Here is a 19,472-nt window from a genome sequence, read left to right on the forward strand (position 1 = left end):
ACCATTGAGAACACTAAAGAACTTGAAAAGCGACACACGTACAAAAGCACTTTGCACATCTCCATGCAGTGAAGAATGCGGCCAGATAATGCTGTTCTGTTGTTCCACTTCTTATGATGGCAGCATTGTTTGTGAAATGTAAACTTTATCGTAGTATGCATTGAAAAGTGCGCAAACACAGGTGTATATGACAAAAGCATTTTTAAGCAAGAAGCACGATGCACTTAATGACACCAATTTATGATCATGTGGAATGGCTCCAATAGAACTAGTATCAAAGTTTCATATTAAATTGTCATGGCATGCAGTTTTGCAGCTACTTTCTGTTCGCATTTAGTTATAATTCTTCTTTCAACCATTAACATTCTGTTTGTATCAGTATACAGCACATTCTTCTCATTTTCACCTAATTTGGTCAATTGTTGGTCTTTTTATAAATATGCAGTTTGTTTCATGTTCTGTGTTATTTCAGGACATCTGTCCTGCTCAAGAGATGAGGAAGGTAGAAAATTTATTAACTTAAATGATTTAATACATATTGGTTTCATGGCTTGCAGGGCTGGCAAGAAACATTGCCTGACGGGAGCACAAGGGACCACCCTGCCACTGAGAACTTCTTTTGGGAGAGGAGTGACTGCCTGATGAAAATTGGCTACAGCCATCCTACTTGCCCTGCTGTGTCCTTCCTTGTGGCATTTGTGCTGTTTGACCCAAGTGTCATCATCCATGGTAAGTTGTTGCTAAAGATTACATGTCCAATTATTGTTGGATGTTTAGTGTTGGTTCGAAATTAAAGGGGTCCTGAACCACTTTTTATAGAAGACAAATGAATTTGACATTAAAACAGACTTTTTCAGAAATACTTTGCCGTAAAAAGTACTTCAGTGTGTTCAGCAGAAGCGGAGTTATTGGCAATCAAAGATCACCTATGATCCCCTTTGTGGAGCTCCTGGTCCTTCTTCAGTGCTTTGCAATGCGAAGGCTATGGTGGAGCGGGATGGTGTCCACAACGCTCCGCCTACTAAACATCACCGTGGCGCACAGTCCAAATTTTATTTTGGATGTTCACATAGATGCTACTCCTTCCAATTTAAATGCCTACGACGTGGCGAACTCAAAGGCTATCCCTCAGCTTATGGTTGAGTTGACAGTGTCTCATTTCTTTGCTGTGTTACTAGATAGCTATGCGCGGCTATTGTTGCGCCAAGTGACATGAATCGCACATTTCCTTCTGCATTTATCTCTCCAACAATCGGAAAATTTCCGAGAGTCGAATAGGCTACATCTTCTTGTTCGCTCGTGCAAGTACGTTGGCTGGGCACACATCGTAAAAGTGATGGAAACCGCGCTCCAGACTCACGTTTAAAAGATTCCGAATGCAAAGAGCTTCAACCATGGTAGCGACACACCTCGAGGATGTGCTACTCGGGAAGCAGATGACCGTTTGTCAGATGTAGGTGCTCGGGCCTTGAGTCACATCGCCCACAGATACCAATCAGAGCATGCTGCTGTCCTGCGGCACCCCGCAGCAGCTGTGGTACCTACGCTACGCTGCAGACCCTGCAGACGCAGCTACATGCAAGTTGCAACTGTAGTGGCTAACTATGTACAAGACGGTGCTGGAGTGCGTGCTCGAGCTCATGCGCGCCAGTCTGGCCATGCTATGTGGTGCGGACCAGCTTTGTCCTGCTTGACCAACGGATAGTAGCCACATCCAAATTGCGCATTTTGCGTAATAGCTCAATACGAAGTGAAGTCTGCAAAGGCATCTAGCCAGGATCGGCCAGGAGCGAATGCATGCTGGCAAGTGTACATCTGGTCTGACATTAAGTTTAGTCTAGTTCGCAGCTAGTTGAGTGTTCAAAACAATAGAAATGAGCGAGACCCAAGGGCTACAACAGTGTTGTAGCCGTTGGGTCTCGCTCATTGGGTTTCGCTCGTTGCACGTCAAAGAACCCCAGGTGGTCAAAATTAATCCGGCGCCCTCCACTACGGCGTGCCTCATAATCAGCACTGGTTTTGGCACATAAAACCCCAGAAAGAAGAAGGGTTTCGCTCGTTCGGTCTCGCTCATGGCCAAAGCTTCATTCCTACGCGGGTGGGCGGACGCGGTTAAGCGTTAGCAGACAATAGTCGGTGATAGCACAACAGTCGTATTTCTGGAAGTAAATAATTCCTATTGAAATTCGAAATGCAGATTTTTGCTTACTCCAGCCTGTTTATTAAATGGCATCAGTAAGTATACTGTGCAATCTCGTTGATACATTCTTCACGGGAACCAGAAAGTAAAGCGTGTCATCCGAAAATCGTGTCATCCAACGTATTATCCAACCAAATCATATTATTGGGAAAAGAGAAGAAAACGTATTATCTCGAAAAACGTATTATGCAGAATCGTATCAATGAGGTACACAGTAACAGTGGGAAAAAAGCACTGATCTACACATCCGCTGTTGGCCAATAGCAGCCACATATTGGAATCTGCCGTATGATGAAATATGGCAGCCTGAAAAGAGCAAGGAGAATGCTTCATTTAAAGAAAGAGTGTTCGAGGAAAAGGGGACTACGCGCTCCGTTTGCAAGCTCCACGCGCCGCGCATGACTGCAAAATTTGGCTAAGATGTTCGCAGCAGCGTATGACTTTTTTTTCACCAAGCCTGAGGAGTGGTTCAGGACCCCTTTAAGGAAGGTCTTTTTAAATTATATAGTAACCACTAACCCCGTTTATTCGAAGCTGTAAAAGCTGCATAAAATTTTTAGATAAGTGGAGTTTTGAGGTAAGTGAAATAGCTAAACTAGAAGCCTGCTGGCCGAGCAATGACCACATGGAGCCCTTCCAAAATGGGGCCTGTAATATTCTCTATCACTTTCGCATGCCACGGCAGCGGACATATTGGCTTCTACTGGCAACAGCATGTCAAGACACTGTGCCAAGACAAGCTTGCCTGACACTGAGTCAAGACAATTGATCCAAATGCAAGATTTGAAGCCAGTCATCCTAGGAGTTCATTACCAGTTGCAGACATACAACAAGTTGACGCCACTAATTTTTGTAGCGTAATGAATTCTGCACAATTTTCCTCCAAGAACTGAAACTGAACTGCTGAAGAGCGCAGCTGTCACGTCTTTAGCAGACGGCCACGAGTCACGTGCCGTTTATGTGTCACCATTGCGTGAGCATGAATCGAGCGTCCTTATCAAGCCTCAGTCTAGTGGAAATGCTGTGGGGTCGCATGCTTACCACGTTTAAGCGCAGCACCTGGACTGATCGTGCCTACTCAAAAGCGCTGATTATCTTGCTCAAGGTCACGATTAATACGCCATAACCTTATTAATGTGTCGCTGACAACGTCCTAAATATGAGGGGTTAAAAAATACCAGCAGAACTCACCTTATGATAACTGTCAACGGTAATGCGATTAGCATTGAAGAAATGTAGCTATGCAACGTATTGCCACTGCTGAAACGCATCATGTATGACGCATGTACTACAGCAGTACTCTTTTGCACCTCCCTCTGGTCACGCTGCACGAAGTCCTTTGCATGGCCTCCAAGATTGCACCAGTGGCGTGCATGCATTTGAGCTGTGTGCTGCAGCTGGGCTCCTCTCTCGAACTACCCTATGGACGTGCTGCGCCACCTAGCGGCCCCGCCGCAAGGCTCGTGCGTGGCCTGCTAGATGCGTGGCACACCGATGTGTGTGAACGCTGTGAATTGTTTCCTCACTGGCCGCATACCTCATTACTCATTAGAGTGCACTAGAATATGGTAGTACAGATATGAAAAGACGCCCCAACAATCCCAGATGCACTGCGAAGTTTGGCAGAAGTCACATGGACATTGGTGAATTCTTCCATGTTGTCAATTTCTGTAATGGCGACATTTTGAGCCAATTAGAAAGGCCATACCAGCTCTCTGGGCTAATCGGAGCTGACAGAGTGGCTAATTCAGCAATATGGCAGAACTCACTGATGTCCAGAATAGCATCCAAGGGGGGGGGTCTATTCTTGTGGCTCACACAGCTAGACTAACCAGTTTGCTAGTCCATCCTGCGATGCATGCAATTCTCCGCACAACAAGAACACATGACGCGACTTGTTGCCACTAGCATAACATGTAAAATAATTTATCATTTGCATGGGCTTTTGTAGTTAGACTGGGAGCAGTGTGTTGTCGTTGTCACAGTATGTGAGAACTTGTTCTGTTGGTTGTCGCCATCCATGGTCACCATCTTGTGATAGCATTGATCATGACGCTGGCTAGGTTGTCTCTGATAGTAGGCTGTTGCAAACCCTGTGAATCCTGTGTTTATTTTGGGTTTGTATCGGATTGCACGGTGCAAGGAATTTTCGGACAAATTTTATTGGAAAAAAAAGGAAGGGAGGGGCGTTAGAATTGGGTAAATACTGTAATAATTCATCCTGAGCTACTGTTTTTGCTTTAAAATCTTCTTGGGGCAGGCCGAAAATCAGCGTTTTTGATGGGAAATGAAGTGTGTTCGATTAATTCACCTAAATTTGCTGTATATGATCCCCAAGGAGGGCATATAGAGTAACTCTACATTCACTGTACCCTAAGCACTGCCAGGACAGATGCGGCCGCTATTGGGTCATCACTGGAGTCACCATTAGGATTAGGTGTGTGCATGCTGAGCACCCAAGTTCATATTATCCAGTGAAGGCCAATTTCAGGATTGAAGTAATAAAAGTTTAAGCCCAGGGAAATGTATGGGCGCTGGCCGAGACCTTTGGTCGTTTACACATGTGTACTGTTACTGTGCATTAGGTTAATGTTAAAGAATCCCCAATGGTCAAAATTAATCCAGAGTCCCACACAATGGCTTGCCTCATAAGTATCCCAACAGTATCACAGAATTTGATTTCTTTTATAGACATTAAAGTGTAGTATGAAGTTAAGCTGGAGTGTCAAATTGTGCTTTTGGTATAGCATAAAGGTTTCTCTTACCACGCCTTAAAAGACACAGGAATAAAAGATGGGTAGCAATGCCACACTGTTGTGCTTATGCCAGCTTCCCATGACTGTTAACCCATTATGACCCATGATAAAACTGCCGATGCAATTCAAAATTTGTGAATAATGAAAGAATAATACAAATATCATGTCTTCAAAAAAAAATTATCGGGGAATATTTATTCGTTCTCAAGTTACAATGGTGTACTACATCTAGTACACTGGGCGCCTGGGGATTCAATGGCCGATGCAGTTGTCATTACGCTCCTACCTGCTTGTATAAAATTTTTGTTATCAACCCTTTTTTAAAGCACAAAGTGGCTGTGCACTTCTCACATCTCCATTATGCTTGGGCGTGACAAGGTCAGCATCGCAGCTGCTTCGTGATTTTTTCGGGGTAGCGACCATCACCATCCACCACTATCGTCCAAACACACATATACAGTAAAATCTCAGTGATACAAATCTCGCGGGGTCGCGTGAAATATTCGTATCACCCAAAATTCGTATCATCAAAACTTGCACAAATCAAGAATTTTTAGCAGAAAAAATTCTTAATAGTGGAACCCCTTGATACGTTCCTCGCTGCTGCGTTTTTCCGGCTGCTACGTCGTGTTTTTGCAGTCGTGACCTAAATCCTACATTGACTTCCATGTGTCAAGTTCCCCTTGATACATCGCCAATCTAATTTTCTTACGTTGCGTTTGAATGTGGCAGTCACGTAAATTTAGCGGTGCAGCCAGCATGTTGCCGAAATGGCGCGGTCGCCGTATCTTGAAAGCAATCTGCAACGTGCGCAAAGTGCGCACCTGCGCGGGCTTCATCTTCAAAACGATCTGCAATGTTGACAAAGTGCGCCTAGTGCCTGATAGCTTAGTACGCGCTGTGCTTTCGATTAGTGCTTTCGTTTAGTTCGCTTTGAAGACAGCGTAAAGGGCAATTCGCTCGCTGCTGCTGCCACGCTTCGCTTACTCCAGCGTTATGACGAGTTTCCGCAGTGATCGAGCGAGATGTGTTCGTGTTTACCTGTGCACGCGGGACACTGAGCTTGTTAATTTAGTTCGTAAGCGAATGTTTACAAGTTTATACAGCCGATAAAGCTACCATCCTTACTTCATACAGCTGTCTACTAATTTGCTATCGCAATCATTGCTTCACCTTTTGGGCGAATCTGCGACTTCTTTTTTTTAAATTCTTTTTTTTTTTTTTTTTTTCGCGGTCCCGTGAAAAATGTATCCCCGGGGTTCTACTATCCATTTGTTTGTGTTTTCTTCTTGCCCAAATCGTCAACAATTGCCTTCTGGAAGGCGTAGAAGTGTGTGCACGTGATCTCACGAATGTTTTCGCACGCCACTGAATGCTTCAGCACGTTGAGTGCAGGGAGCGTTTTGGCCGTCGTGGCTGCTGCAGTGGTATCCTTCATAGCTCTCTACTAATTTGCTGTCGCAATTGATGCTTCACCTTTCAGGCGAAACTGCAACATTTTTTTCTTTCTCGCTCGTCAAAGCATCAGCTAGGCTGCGATGTAGCCCGGTCCGCTCGACGGGGAACCAATAAGTGAATGCGCAGCCACATGACGTAGCCAGTTGCTTGGCGACTATGGATCCCGCCAATATGCCACTGGGCCAGCTTGTCTGCGCCGGTCGCTCTGCTGCCTCGGCCGCCACCGCCGTTGCTCACGCGTTTGTATGATCCGCAGCGGCGCGGCAACGCGTTCGTAACAGCCGATGTTTTTCATATTGTGCGCAATGTATTTCGGCCGGGGACTGTTACGAATTCGTATCACACCAAAATTTGTACCAGCCATGATCGTATCACCGGGGTTTTACTGTAGCGACACCCAGCAAGCATGGCATCAACGATGCTGGCATCGTGAGTGCAGATAAGGTGTCCTATAATGCTATTCCGGTGAAACCATTTTCATGGAATATTGTTGCAGGCTTTGCTAACCTACCATCACAGCAGACGTCATTCACGGAGAAAGCATCGATGTTGTCGTCGTCACCTTCCTCCTCACTCGTATCTTCAGCTTGTTCTGGTTACACAATCACAATATCGGTGTCCTCTTCAATGTTTTCTGCACTCCCAGCTTCATCCAGAGGATCGCACAAGCAACAAAATTACTTTCTTCCAAAGAAAAACTCTGTATTCATGCTGGAACACAACTGAAAAAGAAAGCGCCGATTTGTATCTGCTAGTGCCCAGTGTACTATATATATATATCTAATACACCAAACTTTGAATGTGTGTCCCGTTCTTTGAAACAAAGCCACAGATTTGACCATTTGTTTCTAACACTCTTAACATATGTACTAAACACCATAAAAAGCTCAATACAAATATATAAAGCAGGCAAGCAGAAATAAATGAAAACCGAGTACTCAGCCCTATTGGTCGTGAGCCTGCACTTTTGCTGGAATTGGCACGAAAATATTACACATGGATGAAGCAGTAGATTTTACCCTGTGTTTGGATGTGTGTGTGTGCCCTCTGGGTACGAGAAACGGAAATAGCCAAAACGAAATAATCAGCTGTTCAAGAGGTAGGGATGCGAAACCAAGTGTACTAGTGCTAGTACAGTGGGCGCTAATGGGTTAAGTAGACTCAAAAGCAATTTTTTTTTTTTGGTGGCAGATAAGATTCTGCATCTTATTAATCTAGATGGTTATCGAACCACAGAGAGGCTTTGGATAGTAACGTTCTCTGACGGACAGTAGCTAAATTGTAACTAATTGCTAAAACCATCAAGAACAGTTCATGAAAACATTCTTGTTTGCTATTTATTTCTTTTTTAGGACTGGTTGCACTTGAAAACAACACGGAAGGCTTCTCGCTTAACTTGAGGATTTCAGACTTCATCCAGAAAGCATTTCTGTCAGGTGGGTGGCTCTGCACATCTCATTCTCAATTTTGCTTTTCTTATTGTGTGGCAATGATTCATGCCTGTGCACCATGCACATTGTAGAGCAGAAGATAAAGTAGCTGTTTTTTATCAATATTAATTAGTATAATCAAGTGTGTGCATTATCCAAAGCAAGTCACATTGTAGCGCTGTAAAATAGGCATTTCTTTAAGAGTACTATGCATCAGTAGTTACTGTTCTGGTGGTGGCTTCCAATTAATTCTGATAATCTTTGTGCTATGAGCATGGACATTTTTACATAGCATTTTACACTAGTACTGCAGCCTCTATTAATAGTGATTGTGATATCTTTAGCCAAATATGTAACTTTTTAAAAAAATTCTTCTTCAGATCCAGAGCCGAACAAAGTGTATAAAAATCTCCCCACATTGTCACGAGTTGTGAAGGACTCTGTGGCACTTCCACTGCTTGGATGGGCCCAAAGTGGTTTGTATTATGTTTCTCTCAGCCAGTGATCATTGCCAAGAGGATGTTATAGATTAGTTCAAAGCCAATGACTGGAGAAGTTTTCTCTGCTCTGAGGCACACTTTTTACTGTGCCCCAGAGCACTAAAACATCCTGACCACTTTGTTTGTTTTGCGGCATGTAATATTTGAGATTTGTTAGAATACTGCAGATAAGTTTAAAGCATCTTAAGCTGGTAGCCATGGTATTGGCACATAATTAAAGCAACACAAAATGGAATTTCAGTTTTGTATGTATGTTTAGACCATGCCATATAATGCTCTATTTTGGCAGGGTTCAGCACTCTTTATTTATAAAATGCATAAAGAGATGAAACAGCTGGCGACACCCGTCGACATTTGCCTTAACTAACTGCTGCAAGCCATAGCTCAATAACATACATATAGTTTATTGATAACTCGCATTTTTCTTGGCTGTGTAGAAATTGCAATCTTGTTTCATTCCATTTACATAGGAAGCATGCTTATGTCGTATTTGTATCGATGAGACTTCTAAAAAAAATGCAAGAGTAGACACGTTGTCGTACCAATCCTCTTAAAGGGGCCCTGGACCACTTTTTATTGATGTGGATAAATGCATTTGAAGTTAAAACAGGCTATTTCTGAAATACTTTGCCGCAAAAAGTACTTCAATGCGTTCAGCAGAAGCGGAGTTATTGGCAATCAAACACCCCCTTCGCAGTGCTTCCACTCCTTCTTCAATGCATTGCACTGCGAAGGCTATGGTGGAGCAGGGCGTGCCCACAACGCTCCACCTACTGTACGTCACCATGGCCTGCTGTTCAAATTTGACTTTGGATGTTCACGTAGACGCCACTACTTATGATTTTGGCGCCTGCAACACACCAAATGTAAGCTAGACGCGGTTGCCCTCAGCGAGCCACCATCGTGGCATTCGATGTCATTAGATACTGTCACTAAACAATTTAACGTGATAGCGTTAAAGGCCCCGTCCCGTGTTGCAGAAAATTCAGCGTTGGCGTTGGTCTCACCGTCCGCTGCCTAGAAAATAATCCCGAACCACCCCAACCACGCAGGCCCTCCACGTGGCACAGAGGTGCTGGTGAACTAATCGAATTTCTCAAAACAAAATGCGTCAGAAAAATCGTAAAAGCACGATGTAACCACAACCTGCAGAAGTGATAGCGTCAGATTGTAATTTGAATATACGAGAAAACCTAATTATCTTGAGCGGAAACTCAAGCCCCTTTTCCAGCATTTCTACCACTTATACAGCAGTGCACCACGGTTTGCTGTTTGCAAAAACACCATCCAGATGGCGTTCGCCTCCTTGGCAGCCGCATGCAGAGGTGAAGTTAGAGAAAAAAGAAAGCTGCAGTAGCCGGGAAGCCTGATAAGTAGCCAGGGATCTTTGAATGCTATCATGTTCCACTCTTAAAGGCGAAGCTTAAGCATCCCCCAAATCTTTAAAGTTGTTGGAACATTTAACAGCATGGATGGCACCGAAAACAACAATCTTTGGGAGTGTGTTGGTGAGGTACAGCAGAACCTTGTTCATACATTTTGGAAAAAGTGCAAAAAAAAAGCACACTAACTGGGAAAATGTATGATCCGAAGTCACAAAAAAATTTGGCAGACTCGACTGTAACTGACATCAAGGTAATGTGAAGTGTTGTGCGAATTGTTACAGCACGAGATGTCAATGCATGCCAGGCTGGTGGGGCCGGAGCAGCCCGAGACGCACATTGTCGTTTTTGGGGCTTCTGCAAGGTTTACGTTTGTGCTCCTTGAATTTGGCCTGGGTCAGCAGCTTCTTTGGGTGGGGCATTTCTTGCGAGAAGGTTTGACATGCCCACTTGGCGAGACATGAGTGAGATATGAATGACACTCACTTCATGCCACCTGCAACAGTGAACGGTGGCGCGTTTGGGTTATTGCCTTTTAAAAGAGTGCATTACGGTTCCAGCCTTACTATGCCACGCACTGTGAAACAGGTGAAGGTTCTTATTACAATAGGGTTGATAGCAATAGCTGTGAATGTGACGTGTGACAACCTGTTAGGAGAATTGCCGCTACCAGAAGAGGAAACTGAGTGCGTGCCGGTAGTTTCACGTTACACTGGCGGGCGAGTAGGGCGAGGAAGCTGCTGTGGCAGGTGCCTACTGCTCTAGATTGCACATGCCTCGTGCCTTTCCTTGTTCACCTGGTATCTAGCAATCATATCAGTTCACATGGGATCAGCGATCTAGCAAACATTGATCATATGATCATAGTTTGGTGATGTATTCTACATTGGTGCCGAAAGATCCTGTTTTCCAGGAACATATTAACTGGTAAAAAAGAGGAGCAATTGTGTTATGTAATTTTTTGTGTTAACAATCACAAACATTGGCGCCGGGAATCATATGAACTGGGATCGTATCAATGAGGTTCTACTGCAGTGAGCTCTGGTGAAAACGGGATCGAGTGACATCGATAGGGGGAGCAACTAAGAATAGATCCAAACTGAATCTTAAATGAACGTGTGCGTAGTGTGCAGCAAGTGTTTGCGTTATACTATGCACATCATTCGTGACGTCGTCCCCTGTTTTAGTGGGTAGTCATTTTCAACGTCGTTATTTAGACAATCCCAGCATGGTAACTGCGCCAACCGCACTGCACTGCGTCAAAAACACCACTACGGTGACTGAATCCATCACAGTGTCCGTCACCATCTGTCAGCGATTCCTGGAAGCGTCCATCAAATTCAAAGCACCACAGCAAATGCTGCCACCGGCACGCACGCTGGCTCAAAGCACACACGCCCCACATACACCACAAGCGCAACAGTCATACCCTCTACTTGTGTAAGAGCCACACCCTGCCAAGATTCCGAAAAAAAAAAGGGGGGGGGGGGGGTCCTACATGTTCAACTATGGTAAATTGGCATAAAACCCAGGTTGCAGGGAGTCTGGATTCTAATTTCTTGAAATAAGTAAAGTATTACATTGTTCTTAGTGGCAGTCAAGTGAACAGATTGAAATGATTTGCAAAGAATGCAGTTGCTGTTCTCAATAATTGTTGGTTTGAGTGGCCAAGAATTTCAGGATTTTCTTCAACATTGTTTGCACTTTTAGAAAATGCTTGCATTTTTGCATATAGTGAATACCTGGAAAGTAATTTGCATAATTTTTATTGTTTTCAGTCACAAATGTTGCTCCCACTTTTGGATTCATGACCTTGAGCTCTGAAATCCAGGTACATGGCAATTATTTTTAAGCCTCTTGACGTTTATTTTTTATGATGCCATTCTATTGCTAGACTTTCTGGGCGTCACCTTGATTGAATGTGCTCTCTTTTGCTCATTAGCTCCTTATTCTGGGTTACCTGAATGTGCGAGACCTGCTTGCTGCATCTAGAGTCAACACAGATTTATTTGAATTGGCGTCCCATCCTGTACTTTGGCGGAAGCTGTTTTTGAAGAACTTTCCCTCTGGTATGCCTTTTTTTTTATGAAAAAAGAAAACTTTACTTTCTTTAATATTTCTGGCAGTGTTGCTTAAGGCTGTTACTTGTCTTTATTTACAGTGGAAGTGTCGCCAACTGACAATGTGTCTGACTGGAGAGAGGTATGTTGGCAAGTAAATAAATTGCATTGGTGTGAAGTAATGCTAAAAAGAATGTGCTTTATGGGAAATACCAAGAAGTGCTCTTTCCTGCATGTTGCAGTTGATGGTGGTGGATTTAAGTTTTGTGTGCTAGGAGAGAGCAAGAAAGAGTGCTTTAGCCTCATTATCTATTGGGGTTCGAGGATGACCATTTTGGTTGTCTTGAACAAGATGTGTGCATAAGCACACTTGAAGAATTTTGCATGAGGTTCTGTTCTGCATAGGAACTTGGAATGCTCGTAATTTATGCAGGTTCTTGAAGTGATTGTAAGACTTGAACTTGCGTGTGGTTCTAGCTTCTTTTTTTAGCTTTTTCTTTGAGCTTATATTTCCTTATTAGCTTTAGCACACAGCAAAAACCTGTGTGCAGGAATGCGCATATTGATTTGTAAGTTTTCATGCACATTATTACCCTGGTAGTTAATCAAGAATCTCTCACAACTCAAGGAGGCCAACATTCCACTTCGCTCAAAATCTGTGGTTAACTGACTCAAGCATTGAGGTGCATGCATGGGCTTTTGTTGCTATACAGCTTCCTTTCAATAAATGATAAATCCAGCTTAGGCACAAGTGTACACTTTTGCTAATGGGAACCTGGTAAAGGTGTGTAGGTTTAGGAAAATTATTAATCTGTTGTAGCAAAACAATGCATAAAAAGACACATGGAACAGTAGAACTGTAGTGCTTTGTCCCTGCCATTCTTTTGTCCACAAACTTCTCTTTCTAACAGCTCTGCTGTAAATTAAGGCATGTTGCAACTGCTGTTGCTGTGAATGTGTTCAGTTATTTGGATGAGGGCAATTACATGACGATTTAGCCTTGGCAGTCCATATACTTGCAGATATCATTAGCAGTTATCTTAATTTGCTGTTGTGTTGCACTTGTGACTAGGGAATAGCGACTTTTAGTGGTGTTTTTATGAGCTGTAGGTACATATGCCTGCCTGCTGCAGAGATACAAGCGGGAGTACTTGCTGCGCAAGGAGCAGCAGGAACATGCTCTACGGATACTGCCACGCATGCAGGTGCGCCTAGTAATGCCCAACCCCCTTCGAAACACTCACCGTCCCTTTCTGCTGCCCCCAGTGCCCCAGATTAGTGACGACGACTTCGACTTCGATATGTTCATGCGTGAGTGTCTTTACTGCTTCGTTTTTGTCTTCTCGTGGGCCTAATTAAAGCAGAGATTGCAAGGCTCTTATTCTGTTATGCAAAGAGAGAGCAATGGTGGGCATCTGTGATTACTCCACTGTTCTGATAACATGTTGAGGTGGACAGTGGTTAAGTCCTCTTGAGAACAGTGCCTTCTTTCTTCTGTTTGATTTTCTTATTCTTTCTTTTTCTTTTTTGTTACACTTCTCTCTTCCTCCTCATTATTTTGTTCTTTGCTTCCATGGCCATGTGACGAGCATTGAGCATAGAAATTTCTCTGTTAAATGACAGCCATGGGTTTTCAGAGTAGAGAGAGAGAGAAAGCACTTTATTTGCACCCGTCAGAGAGTATGGGTGATCGGGGTGAGACGCAGCTCCCCCTTTCACCGTCTACCTCCCCCCTAGACGTCGGCCGGAATCAGTTGGCTTCCGGCGGCGGCCTGGGCTTGACAGATATAAACAGAGTAAAAAACATTGTGCTAATACACAGGACATAACAGAAGAGACATAATTTGTGACAAGACTTGACTCAAGACACTTTGTTGAACTGTGTGAGAAGAATGGAGACTTGAAGGGCTTGATCTTTAGTTAGTCACAACCATATGAAGAAACAGACAATGAAGCCAGAGAAAGCATAGGGGAAATCTGTTATGTTTAATTGAAATGTTGAAATAATCAGGTAAAAGGAAAACTTGTGGCAGGTGAAAGCTGAATGCACATCTTCTGCATAACATCTGCGGTGCTTTACCAATTAAACTGCTGCAGTGTTTATCCTTCCATCGGCTTTCTTGGGTATTTGTGTATGTGTAAAAGAATAACCCTGAGACTGCTGGCCAGTGCTCTTCACTGCCAAAATGAGGATGTAAAACGCCCTTTTATCTGCAGCCGTTGTGTAGTATGTGAGCTTAGGAGTAGGCAACTTGCCAATAAACCCTCGTAAGCTAACTCATGGCATCAAGACTGTTAAACCATGACACTGCGATAACTAGCAGGTGTCCAGGTAACACCACCTGATCTTCCAATGTAAGTAAGTAAAACAGTTGCATTAGGTGTGAAATAATGCTAAAAAGTATGTGCTTGATGTGAAATACCAAAAAGTGCACTTTCCTGCATGTTGCAGTTGATGGCGTTGAATTAAAGTTTTGTGGGCCAGGAGAGAGCGAGGAAGAGTGCTTTAGCCTCATTTTCTGTTGAGGTGTGAGGATGGTCATTTTGGTTGGCTTGAACAAGATGTGTGCATAAGCACACACTAAAGAATTTTGCATGAGGTTCTATTCTGTGTAGGAGCTTGGAAAGCTCATAATTTATGTAGGTTCCTGAAGTGATTTTAAGACTTGAACTTGCATGTGGTTTAATTCTAGCTTTTTTTTAGCTTATGTTTATTTCTTAGCTTTAGCTTGTGTATTTGTGTACTTGTGTACTTGTGAGCATGTGTACTTGTGTGCATGTGTATAGGTGTCTAGTTAACACCCCCTGAACTTCCAATGTCAAAGCTCTTCTTAGTACCTGGTGCTTGAGGCTTTCGAAAATGCAGCTTTGGATCACCATAGTAATTAATATACTACAGTTGTATCTGTTTATATCTGTTTATAGGTGCTTACTTTCATCATCAGTCCATCTGTCACCTATTTAGCACATATGTCCCGAAGTAGCAGCTTCCTTTCTGGCACATGAGGGAGAGGGGAGTGGGATGAAAATGAATGCAGTCATAGTCATCCTAGCTGCCGGCCACAGTTATACTTATCGATCGCCACCTGCCCCCTTTGCAACAGCTCTGATGAAACAATAAGGCATATTGTTATGGAGTGTCGTGGGACTCTACCGCCAGTAGCGATGAACCTTGCCAGCTCTGGAGCCGACAGCCCCGGCATGGTCACGGACGACAACGAAGCAATGGCAATGGCGATGGGCTTTCGCTCGGAGGGACAGGACCAGCAGTGGGAAGTGGTAGAGGTGACAAAGAGGAGATTAGAATTTTGGTGGCGCTCCAGAGAAATCCATACAAGTCAGTGAACTGATTCAGTAAAGTGTACAATCGCATATGTGAACTCCGACATGAGCATGGGGTGAACCGATTGTTCCCCATTTTCGTTTCCGTTTCCTGGTTTTTCAAGTGATAGTTTTCTGTTGTTCTTTTTCATTGTTAGTTTGGTGTTTATATGTACTCTTATTTTTAACTGGAGTCTTCTTATGAGTGCCAGATCCGAACTATCGTTGATCACCCGATACAAAGGGGAAGGCGGCATAGATCGTCATCATCATCAACGAGTCACTGTTTTAGCTCCTTTTTTCAAAATCCAGCTCCTAATCTAGCTATTTTAGCGAAGTCTAGCTTTAGTCTAGCGACATTTCGGAATCATTATTCTGGTGTGAAAAAATACTTGCTACACAAATGCCACACATGTTGCAGTTGAAGGTTAGGCATACTGCGCCATCTAGTAGCTTTTCGAGAAGATGCAAACCAGACCAAGATATTGACCCTTTTCGCAGTGATCCCGTGGGCGCTGCCATGTTTGATCACATGGTGATGCGTCCATTGCTTGCCTCAACTGCCTCCCCATGTTTACAATGGATGTGTATGATGCCGGTGCGGCCTTGCAAACCTCTGTTTTAGGAGATATCGTAGACAGTGACTGGGTGGACGACACGAAGCTTTGGCCGCAGTTTCAGAGAACATGCAAAAGCGCTTTCGGAGCTGATTAAGCTATGTCCAAACGGCGCGAGCAGCGTATATGGTGCTTGCTCTAAAAGCGGGCTAAGTATGTATTCGAAACTATCCAAACTTTCAGCTCATGAATTGAATCAGGATTATGGTGTTTTGGTCTTCGTTCTTTATTTGGCAAATATTTTGAAGCAGCGGCTTGTCATGTCTCTGACTCAGTCTGGTTCCTCGGTGCGGTCACTATCTGATCATTTTCTGCCTAATTGCTGCTGGTGGGTGTGCTCAGTTCTGATAGATTTGTTCTTGCTGTGCCCAAGGCTTGCAACGTAACTGTTTTGTACATTGTTAATACCTTGTAACAAAGATATATTATCGCTAGTAACTCGCCTACTCTTGTGGACTGTCACGAAACATTCAGCTTCGACCATTTGTGAGCTATTGGTGTAGTACCGTCACTTATTGTGCGCATATAGTGTGCATATAGTGTGCATATATTCAAGTGTGCGCCCATTCACTTATTCTTGACACGTTGGCGAAAGAGTGGGTGTAAGTTTCCGTGCTGGTTTGGGTAGATGTGTGTAAATACTGTGCGCGAAACCTACTATGACAGGAAGCAGCGCTACTCCCGTTATCATTGTTTAACGAACGGTACTCACTCTTGCTGACATACCGGGACTGAAGCCCTTTCTTTGAAGGTTAGAAATACAACGCTCGTGGATGAGCAAATTTGTGTATCCTCGAGGAAAGCCGTACATCTCGAAGTGCCGGAAACACGTACGGACAATTGCAGCAGCGGTCCGCGAACTTGGCCCCACATATTCATTACATTCCTTAATATGCCAGTCACTATTTTTGCAGCCAACTTCTGTGCACATCTTCAATCCACAGGATTCAAAACAGAGTGAATGGAGCACAGTGCATTAGCGAAAACTCAGTTGCATTTCCGACAGCTGATCGCACAGAAGCGAGGTAAAAGCGGTAATGGTTTCGTATTCGTGCGCGGTCGCTGAGGAGACGTATGGTGCGCCGCCGTAAGCGCCATCTCGTTTCTCTACAACAACCTTCTCCGCGAAAAGGGTCAATATCGCGTCTTGAGAGAAAGGAGGAAATCATTGAAAAGAGAGAGAGGAGGCAGTAATACAAAGAACACTGCGAACGGCTCTACCTCGCTGTGTCACTGGGGAAAAGAGCACATAAACAAAGGAGAGGCGATGCGGCTTCTGACGGGTGTCGCTTATCGCGCAGGGTCTCCGATGGGCATCGAATTAATGCTCACGGTACAATATTGTACATGCATGCGTATGCATGTGGCAGCATATCTATTATTCAAACAGCACGTGGACACAGCACGCTCAGACACTTTAGGTTTCTGCGCGGCAACCGCGAGGCACCCCACACCCCAGCATCCGACTTCCTCTGCGGATCACGCGCGCTGAGCGCCGAGCGGATGGAAGAGGGGCCGCCGGAATTCGGGATATGTGTGACGCTTCCAACCACAAGCAGCACCCTCTGCCTTAATCCGGTTTCCATCGAATGTGATCAATTCAAACCCACAAAAGGTGCCATTATTGGCCGCGAAAGCGCGGCGTGCCTAGGCTGCTTTCACGGATGGGAGCCTGGTGTTTCTACTCATTTCACGTGCCATCCAAACTATAGCTGCTCCAACTGCATCACCATCACGGCCGGTCATGGGCAGAAAGAAGGCACGTGATAGAAATTGATTCCAAAGATTGAATGCATTGGTTGGTAAACAGAAACCGAGGGTAGGTTGGGGGGCATTTTGCGTTTATTTACTCGCCTTAATGCCCCTTGTTTGTTCTTCCCTCTCCGGTGCACTGTCCTGTGTTGATGTTACTACCGTTTTTGCTTCCATGTGAAATAAGCAAATTTTTCACCAGTGTCAAAGAAATCGGCGCAGCTTATTTAGGAAGCTAGAGCAACGCGAACAAAGACTGATGCACTCACGCCATAGAATGTGCAAGAACATCTCAGAAATATCCACTGATGACAGCCATAGCGAGCACAGTCTTGCTCGTTCAAATTTCTCCCTCTCCTCATCAATCGCATGCACCTGTGTCCGGATGACAAAAAAATTCTACGTGTTTTCTGGAGGCTTCCTTGCCTCCAGACCAATGAGGACGCGTGCCCTGGCGGCAGAGTGAGAGGGCGCTTGTACCGCCGATGTTAGATGTTTGTGCACCTGTATGCTTTGGTGTAAACGAACTAACAAATACGCCATGCCCTATAAATAAGAAGCGATGATCGCCGGTTATCAACCTGTGCCTTAGTTTTGTTTTCGAGAAGCGCTACCGTGCGACCTCTGGGGTTTCGACGCTACTGATGCTGAGCCAGTGCGGTGGATCGACCATGCTCCATTCATCGGGACGGCCACATCGTGATCCTGCAGTCATCGGATTGTCTCTGCGGCCACTGACTCCAGATATCGTTTTGCAGTGCTTTGTCGAACACTTAGCTTTTTTATGTGTGGTTGCTAATTCCTCTTTATCATTGCTCTGATTGCGAAAAGTAATTTGAGACTGTGGTGTACATATGGTTTTAGGATTATTAGACACTTGGACAACATGGCAGACAAGAGCAAAATGTACAAACAGCTCTTCAGAGACTGCTGGCTTAAAGAGGACAAGTACAAGGAGTGACTCATGGCAATACATGAGCGTCTTTGGTGACCGTGCAAGCCTTGATGCTTTGCGAAAACTACGCCTGCTCTAAATTATCCGAATCAAAACGGGAGCACATTTATTATTCGTTCATACATGTTCTGCGTAGTTACCTGCAAGAAAACTTGACTTGAGAGCTGTGTTTAATCTTTTAATATAATAGAGCTGCCAATAAATGCGTTAGATAGCCAAAATATGTTAAAACAGCGCTTGAAAAAAATTAGCTACTTTTAGCCCCTTGCTGGATTTTTTAGCTACTTCTAGCTACTTTCACGTTACCATCTAGGTACTTTTGCTCGCCGACACTTGGCAATAGAGCCAAAACGGCCTTAAGCCTGTTTCACATGCAAGCGAAAACACTTGCGATTCCTGCTGCCGCGGCACAGAAACCTGTTTCAAGCGGCAGCGGCGACACTAGTGGCTGATGGGGCGAGGTTCGAGCAAGTTGGAATTTCATCGCCGCGGCAGGGGCGACAGCATCGTTTCCGAACCAATGATGGCCCGCCTCGCCACGTGACCAGTCGAGGACTAGTGCGGGAAAGCCTGCGCATAATACGATATTCGCAGCAGCGGAAAATGCGCGGCGGCGATACATGTGAAACGAAGCCTTGCGAAAAGCTTCCCTGTCAAAAAAAGCAATTGAAGCAATTGACTTCAATTGGGAAATTTCCAATTGGTACCAATTGGAAAATTTCCAATCTTAAATTAGTACATAACTGGACCAATTGAACCAACTGGAATGGGACCAATTGGTTTTTGTTGGAATGACCTGTTGTGCCCAATGGGAGCCAATTGATTTGAAACCAATTGATTGGAATGACCAATTGCACCAATGGGCAATACCAATACACATATATACCCCACAAAACAAACCTAAATAGGATTCCAGCTGTCGGAAACAGGTTTATAGCCTTAGTACTGCATGCATGTATAGATATAACTCATTTCAGTTTCCTTGAATGGGTTCATAAACTACTGAAAGTATGATTTCCCAGTTGGTTACGTTCTAGCTAG

The 19,472-nt window shown here is 44.3% G+C and overlaps 1 protein-coding gene across 4 annotated transcripts in view; it reads left to right on the top strand.

The window, feature by feature from the left end:
- The window catches only part of LOC119436368 (F-box only protein 7-like), a 56,070-nt gene that overhangs the window by 19,543 nt on the left and 17,055 nt on the right, over positions 1–19,472 (top strand). For 3 of the 4 annotated variants that reach the window (XM_037703186.2, XM_049657205.1, XM_037703188.2), the window contains 7 exons: positions 558–729; positions 7,767–7,850; positions 8,225–8,320; positions 11,505–11,557; positions 11,669–11,795; positions 11,888–11,928; positions 12,920–13,097. In XM_037703186.2, the coding sequence (XP_037559114.1) occupies positions 558–729; positions 7,767–7,850; positions 8,225–8,320; positions 11,505–11,557; positions 11,669–11,795; positions 11,888–11,928; positions 12,920–13,097 (751 nt within the window). The remainder of the gene's footprint in view (positions 1–557; positions 730–7,766; positions 7,851–8,224; positions 8,321–11,504; positions 11,558–11,668; positions 11,796–11,887; positions 11,929–12,919; positions 13,098–19,472) is intronic. The other variant, XM_037703187.2, reaches the window with a different exon arrangement.

Source organism: Dermacentor silvarum, chromosome 1 (assembly GCF_013339745.2).
Source record: "Dermacentor silvarum isolate Dsil-2018 chromosome 1, BIME_Dsil_1.4, whole genome shotgun sequence".
In the NCBI taxonomy this organism is placed as follows: domain Eukaryota; kingdom Metazoa; phylum Arthropoda; class Arachnida; order Ixodida; family Ixodidae; genus Dermacentor; species Dermacentor silvarum.